General features: G+C 42.0%; 1 protein-coding gene across 1 annotated transcript; it reads right to left on the bottom strand.

Annotated features, from left to right (window-relative positions):
• Nucleotides 1–1391: 1391 nt before the first annotated feature.
• NRSN1 (neurensin 1) lies at nucleotides 1392–3285 on the bottom strand. The gene is made up of 2 exons (XM_010004519.1): nucleotides 3091–3285; nucleotides 1392–2069 (listed from the first exon to the last, which is right to left on the bottom strand). The coding sequence occupies exons 1-2, from the start codon at nucleotides 3277–3279 to the stop codon at nucleotides 1671–1673; spliced, it is 588 nt and encodes a 195-aa protein (XP_010002821.1). The 5' UTR covers nucleotides 3280–3285; the 3' UTR covers nucleotides 1392–1670.
• Nucleotides 3286–7516: the final 4231 nt, after the last annotated feature.

Below are 7516 nucleotides of genomic sequence, written 5' to 3'. Positions count from 1 at the left end.
ATAAATAACACACAGCTCCTTACCTTACCAGTCTTCTCATCTTTTCCTCTTCAGCACCACTTCATCTGCCTCGCCGCAATTGCGTTGCTAAGATAGGCACTTCCTTTTCAGCAAATTTAACTTCTGATGCTGTTATCACCCACGATAACTGTCACAGATTCAGCTGAAACTTTCCAACTTGCATGTTCTGGTTTATTTATGTTGGGGAGGTCTGAACTGAATCACAGACCACCAAAACATTTATTAGCATGGGAAAGAGCATAGCCATTACTACATACCTGTCATTAGCATGCTGCAATCTTTTTGATTCAGCACCAAAGTGACCTCCTGGCCTATGAAATCTGAAAAAAAGAAACTGCATTAAGAGACTGGTGAGTTTGACTACTAATTTCTTCTTTCAAACTGAAATAGTAAATTCACAGAGAAACCTGTTTGACTAGAAAGAGACTTTTCACAAAAATCCATGGTTGGCTTACGCCTAGAATTTTATTCAATCCATTCAAAAAATAGACAGAACTATAAGGTGGCACATACTGTCAGAGAGTACAAATGTCACATCTTTGTTTATACAGTTCAATTTAAATCCATAGATCAAGACAGTTAAATAATTGCCCTGGGTGGGAAAATAATTAAGGGTCTTCTGTGAAAGGACAAATCTTCAGGTAAGCATTTACACATATGTATCTGGTTAAGCATAACTTTTTCTATCCTCTATAAAAATATAAACAGCATTTCAAAATGTCTTTAGACAAGTTTAAGTTCATCTAACATGGCATTAATTTACTGACAGAATACGGGGCCTGGGCATGTCAAACCACATTTAGTACTCTGTACCTGGCCAAAACTGAAACATTTTTATGAACTTTAAACATGATACAATACAATGAAAGAAACTATCAAACCAAAGATACACAAGGATGATGTTCCTCCTCTTATATGAATTCCTTATCTTTTTTTTTTTATTAATATGGATCTTTTTTTTTTATTAATATGGCAACAACTAAGACAAAAGTGGCAGTTTTGCAGTTAGTTGTAACTCAGGATCAAGTATAACTTGCCTTTCCCAGAAAGTAACACTGTGTGTCAGGATCAAATTAAGGGCACTCGCTGTCACTTATGTTTTACCTGTGCAGTATTATTATGATAAAGACTGTATCACGTGACAGGAAGACAAGCACAAACTGCAAGGGCAGGAGTTTGGCTTCCCAGACAGCAGAACCAGGTGGTAAAAGTAAGACTAAACAGTATTTTTAACAGAAAGAGGAAAAAAAAAACCAAAAAACCAACTGATCTGAACTTTAAATAGTGGGATGCAGGGTGTTCCTGGTACAGCTGTCATATTTTATGTCATATCATATCATATTCATCACATCTTCCCTTATTTTCCAGGGATGCAATCTGATAAGCTAAATGCCTCATCACTGTTGCAAGGATTTATTTGGTCAGCACTGATCAAAATGCTCAAATATGCTAAATACATTGGTCATGGGTCTAATCACATAATTGGTCTTTTACCAACCCTACATCTGTATTGGAGCAGCTTCCCCATCAGCTGTGTGTTTGTACAGCAGAGCACTCGATGTTGTAATTGACTAGCACGTATGCCAACAACAGCTGGTATTTTCCAGTTAAAGTGATCTACAAGTGAGAAACAAAACCTAAGGAAAGGGTCAGGTTTCAGATAAAGGTTGGACATTTTGAACTTTGGACAAAGTGACAGGTATTTTGGATTCTCCCGGTGCTGGCGCTTTTGTGACTGGGTTTGCATGGGCTTTGATATCAGCTATTCTCTCTTTAAATCTTTGCTGAAGGTACTTTTCTTCTTTGGAGTAACTTTTAGCGAAAGCAGACATCATCAGACACGCTGCCACGGTGGACCCTCCAATGCAAAACAAGATTGCTCCTGCCAGCTTGCATATATCAAGAGACCCATTAAACTGAATGGCATGGGTATCCACCACAACAAAATCATCTCTCCCAAGAGCTTCAATTTTTGGTGGCACAAGAAAGCCCACTACAAGAACCGTTAAACCTATCAGCATAAAAGCCGTCCCAGAGATGAGTCCGACCTGGAAAACAAACAAAGAAACAAAAAACCCCAATTAATATGCTTTTCCAGTTTTTAGTTGGTAAGTGGTCCTAGGAGGCATTTAGTTTTCACAGTGTCTTGCAGGTACAGTTCTCTCTTCTAAGAGAAGGCTGGTATTTTTCTTTTAGGTCATATGTGACCCTACTAGAACTAGAATACAACTCATTTATATAATTCAGTTCTGACATTTCTGGAAACAATTGGAAGATGCATCTAATATGACTAAACAGCATTTCCTATCCAAAGGCCCCATCACAGAAAGGATCACAGTTTAACCCCAGTGCTGCATGACTGATGATTTCTTAAGCTTCAGGTGGTGGTGAACACCAACAGTTCAGTCCCTGCTGATAGCCTGTGTCATATCCACCACTTGCTTTCACTCCATGAAATGTCATTCCTTTGCATGAATTAGAAGGAAGTTGCTATTGCTGTGAACTGATTACTGAGTATTTCTAGCATATTTCAGGTTTAAGTGCAAAATTTGGTTCACAAATAATGGCCTAACCATCAGAGCAGAGGGTTAGATTAGATTAGATTAGTTGAATTAGATGGTCTCACAGAACCCATCCAACCACTGGTGTTCTCCAATTCTGTCAACTTCCCTGACCTTAGTGATCTTGCCATTTTCTTGATCCCTAGGTCACACAGTCCCAGACTTACTACTGTTTACATACCCCTCCTATTACCACTAATCTGGCAGGACTACTGTGGGTGCACAGTAAGAAGTAAACTGCACTTTCAAGCTACAGCTGAGGTTTCCCAGAGAAGACTTTGATGTTTCAGTGGCATGGCTTCTTGTAGCAGAGAAACTAGAGGATCCAAAGACCCCAAGACTCCCTTGAAAGCAGAAGTATCTTGGTATGAGAGCCCTGTTATCAGGCAGTAGTCAGTCTTCTCTGTGAAAAGTGAGCAACAGAAGGCCTTTCTGGATGAATACCCAACACCATTAGTTACATGTGAAAATTTCAAAATGGGAGTTTCTCTCCAACTATGGGCAGTACCTTCCAGAATGCAGAGCTCCACCTGCTAGGCGATCTCTGGATCTGAAAATCATCCTCATACTCCCAAATAGAAGCTGTGCAGTCCTCATAAAACTGATGCAGGTAGGACCGAACTCCGTAGCGTTGGTACCCTCCCTCGGTGCTGCCCTGCGCCTGCTTGGAGCCGCAGATGTCAGCATAGGAGCTCATCCTTCCTACCTGCAATGAGAGGTTTCATGCAAAGCAGATTTTTATCCACGCGGCAGGACAGCAAAACTGCCTACAGACGCTCCAGGTGACATGAAGAAAAACAGCCCAGGAAAGACCTTTCCTCCACTTTATTTCTAAACAAAGAAACAAGCTTGGTAGAGTTGCACCAAAACCAGGGCACTTGGTGTTTTGGCCCAGAACAGCCCAATGGTGCTGCAGGGAACATTCCCTCCCAAATGCAGGGTCCTCACTCCCCATCTTTTACACTAATGTGCTACTGGGTTTGCACGGGGATTGAAAAAAAAACGAATGTATCAGGTAACAAAGGCCAGCATCCCTCAAGGGCTCATGCTGCCTCTCATGCAGACTGTTTCTATCAGTTAACTAGAGTTTGCAATCTTAGGAACTTGACAAATTGCAGGGTAAAGTGGGGTTTTTTTAATGTTTTTGCCTGAACTTTTGAACTGTAGGACTAAGCATTGATATAACAGCCATAGCCTTGAGAAACAGAGGCAAAGTCCTAAACAGACTGAAACTGCCTATAAGCTGTACTTAAATATGGATAATTAAAAATGAAAAAGATAGTATGCCATAACAGAACCAAATCTGCTCACTGAAGAGAGTGAAATGGAAATACTGAGCTTGTGGCAAACCACTGCTCCCTTGGAGAGGTCAATGTCCAAGCTCCAGCTTACTGTAATAAAATCAGAATTTTGACTGCTAGGAAAACTACCAACGATGTTCCCTACTCTTTCCACTTCATGAAAGTTCTCCTAACACACTAGATTTGTATTTAATGATGCAGGTTTCAGGCCTGAAGTTGCTTGCACAGGTGTGATGCTACTGAATTCATTGAAGTAATACTAGTCCCTAACAAACTTAGGCAAGAGGTTAAAGAAGTTAAAAAAATCCTAGTCCAAAGGGAACTATTAATCAGTACTTGCAACTGAATGTCACAGCTCAATTTATATCAGCTTCAAGCAGTTCTATCTGATTGCCACAGCAATTCTACCCAAGGAAGGAAGGTTTGACATGGTAATGGCAACTAGGAGCTCCAAGTTTTGCAGCCCTACAGGACTGGATGATCTACCTGGGTATGAAATATCTGAGCATGCAAGAAAACCAAACACTGCTGTATGTTAAATTAAGCAGAAGCCATAAAGTGTTGACAGGGAATGGAAACAGCTTGAATGAAGCTCTTGGCTGGCTTTGAAATTACAGTGATAATCCAGCCTTTTGGAAACTGGTTGTGTTTTTGGCTCAGGGATAAAGAGTTCTGCATTTTCCTCTTTATTGCTAATAATATTGTTTATTTATGTTGTATATATAATATGTATTTGACATTTCATTATTTCAACAGGTTATTATTGCAAGTACCCCTCTTGCAACTCTCCCAGAGAATTCATGACCAAGTAAGTGGAGGAGGCCCTAAGAAGGCCCAGAGCTCCCTCCAAGAGACTGGAGAGGGTGGGGCAGTGCTGGTGGCTGAGCTTTGCAGAGCAGCAGGGGAAGTGCCAGGCACAGTTTCTGGAAGGAACCCTTTCCTTGAACCCAGACTGCCTTAGCACCCCCTGCAGATTTCCTTTTTCGACTTCAGCCACCACAAAGTGTTAGAAAACCAAAGAAATGCTCTCTTACTGTGCAGATGGGCTTGCTCTCTGCACAGTATCAGTGCCCTTCGGAGTGTGCTCAAGATGCTGGCCTTCCCAGGGAAGGCAGAGAAACAAGCAGGATGGACAGAGACCTTGAGATAGCAGGAAATTCCTGGGCAGCACCAGCTGCTCACCAGGTGAGCAGGGAGAGCCTGGCACACAGGCCACTCCATGTCAAACTGCTAATACTGACCTTCCCCCTACAGCTGGTAACTGAGAGAAAACAAATTCTGTTGTGTTTTTTTACAGTGCTTTTCAACACTTACTTTTTGAGGCACACAGAGAAAAATAGTGGTATAGATATAAGTGTATAATGTGAACTCTTGTGGGAAAATGCTGCCAGTTATTCTAATTTTGGAACCTATTTGTTCCTCTGCAAAAGAGCTCTTTTTGTTTGCCTTGGGAGTCCCCTCTTCTGCAGTTTATTCCTTAACTGAAAAGAGAGGAAAAGTCCTCTTTTCTCACTGCCACCATTTCTTCAGTAGCTAGGTGCCATCTTCCACAGGCAAAGCTCTGAAGAGGTCACACAAAAACACTTCTGCTCATCTCATAAAAATACCTGAGGGTGAAAGAGGATGAAGCAATTGTGTAGCATACCATAAGCTGCCCCAGCTCTCACACACAAGATCACACAGCCTATACTTCATGGACAAGAACAGTTAGTTTGTCTTCATATCTCTCAACATGTCTTTTGGTTATGAGTAAGCAAGCACTTCATCTTCCACATCAGAATGAGAAGAGAGTGAAGAGGTCAAACAAAACTCTGCAGAGACTCATTCTCTCTGGTTCTTACTTAGATCTTTATTCTCATATCAACCCTATCTCCTTAAGTAAATTATGTTTAACTCCTTGCCAACTCAAGTCACTCAGGTAAGCATACTTGCATCACACAATGAGCAGATAGGGAGGTATCTTCCCCAGTTCTAAGTGACTTCATAAGGTGATACAGGGAAGGACCAGACCTAACATGACCAGATAACGTGGCCTGTCAAAGCTCACTTGCATTACTCCAGTTGCCAGCAGGACACCATTTGAGAGCTTCTTTGGTTTCTCCAGAATTCAGAATGCACATTGCTCTATAAACACTATCTTGCATTCACTGCACTGTCTGCAGGTCTAGTCAAGAGAGAGAAAGGAAGGTTTAGTGTTTCTAACAGCTTAAGGAAGAATTCCCTCTAAGAACCATACAGACTGGAATAATTTATATTATGCATAATAATTTTTTTTTAGCTTTCTAAAATTCTAATATTAAGGTGGTTTTGATCAGGCATATGAGAAAAACAATAAATAAGAGCTGGGAGGTGGCACAGAAGATGAATAATCTTTTGCTTGAAAGAGTTGTAATAGCATCCAAGTACTGTGGCCTTTCAAAACACAGGGAAAAAAAAGGACTGCCAGCATCATTGATTCTTTTCAAGCACTGCATTCTATTAGTCCTACTGAACATTTTCTTTATGCTCAGACTCTTTCACTTTTAAGTAGTCTCCTATCTCTTGCAAAAGATGTTGTCCCTTAGAGAGAAGGGCTTCCCAGCCCTACATGACTCACTGAAACAGCCTGGTAATTTGGCCTAAGATGGTGTCTCTTCTCAGCTGCAATGTAAACATGATGCTGTTGTCCTTGCTACCTACAGATGGGGCAGAGGAACTGAAACAGTCATACGGTGGGAGAAAACAAGTTCTTCATAAATAATAAGGAAAAGCATATCACAAGCATGAATTTACACTGGATGAATGAATACTGCAGTAGGCATGGTCTCCTCAGTGTTGATGTGTATTTGCACGTCTCACTTTCGTGGCTGAGAACTAAATGTCTGCTGAAGGGAGCAGCTGTTACCCAGACCCGTGTGAGGCACAAGCTCAGAACGTGCGTCCAGGCTGCAGGAAGCGGTTTAATCGTGAAAAAGTTTTTCATTGCCTAGGAACACGTGGGATGTACGATCACAGCTTCACCGCTGCGTAGCAGCAACCCATCCCCTAGCAACTTTTGTTGCCATGGCAAAACCCGTCCCTGTTTACTTGGAGCTTTACTAGTCTCCGCTGATTCGGGGAGACGTGAACAGGCAGGTGAAAAGATGAGCAAGACCCAGGGAAAAACTACCCAATGAATTGCTCAACTACTTCATGAAGGACTGGACGCATTAGATAAATAAATAATAAATAAATAAGTGCAAGGAATCGGCAGCTGAGTTGCCATGGCAAAACCCGTCCCTGTTTACTTGGAGCTTTACTAGTCTCCGCTGATTCGGGGAGACGTGAACAGGCAGGTGAAAAGATGAGCAAGACCCAGGGAAAAACTACCCAATGAATTGCTCAACTACTTCATGAAGGACTGGACGCATTAGATAAATAAATAATAAATAAATAAGTGCAAGGAATCGGCAGCTGAAAGGCAGGAGAAAACAAGTCGGGATGCTCCACTGCTCCGTAACACCTCAAACACGAGCCACAAGCGCTGATGGGCTTTGCAGAGATCAAGCCCTCCCCTCTCTTCCTCCGGATTGACACGCTGGACCCCCCCCCAGCTCGGAGGGCCACGTTCCCAGCCCTACCTGCAGGCAGCGAGGCACGAATAGGGCCACAAAC

This window comes from Chaetura pelagica, unplaced genomic scaffold (assembly GCF_000747805.2).
Source record: "Chaetura pelagica isolate M959 unplaced genomic scaffold, ChaPel_1.0 scaffold78, whole genome shotgun sequence".
Taxonomy (NCBI): Eukaryota; Metazoa; Chordata; class Aves; order Apodiformes; family Apodidae; genus Chaetura; species Chaetura pelagica.
This window is presented reverse-complemented; position numbering and strand designations above follow the sequence as displayed.

Coding starts and splice junctions, on each gene's coding strand:
- NRSN1 (XM_010004519.1), bottom strand. CDS start 3,279: ATGAGCTCCTATGCTGACATCTGCGGCTCCAAGCAGGCGCAGGGCAGC. Junction 2,070..3,090: donor GGAGCTCTGCATTCTGGAAG/GTACTGCCCATA, acceptor TTTGTTTTCCAG/GTCGGACTCATCTCTGGGAC.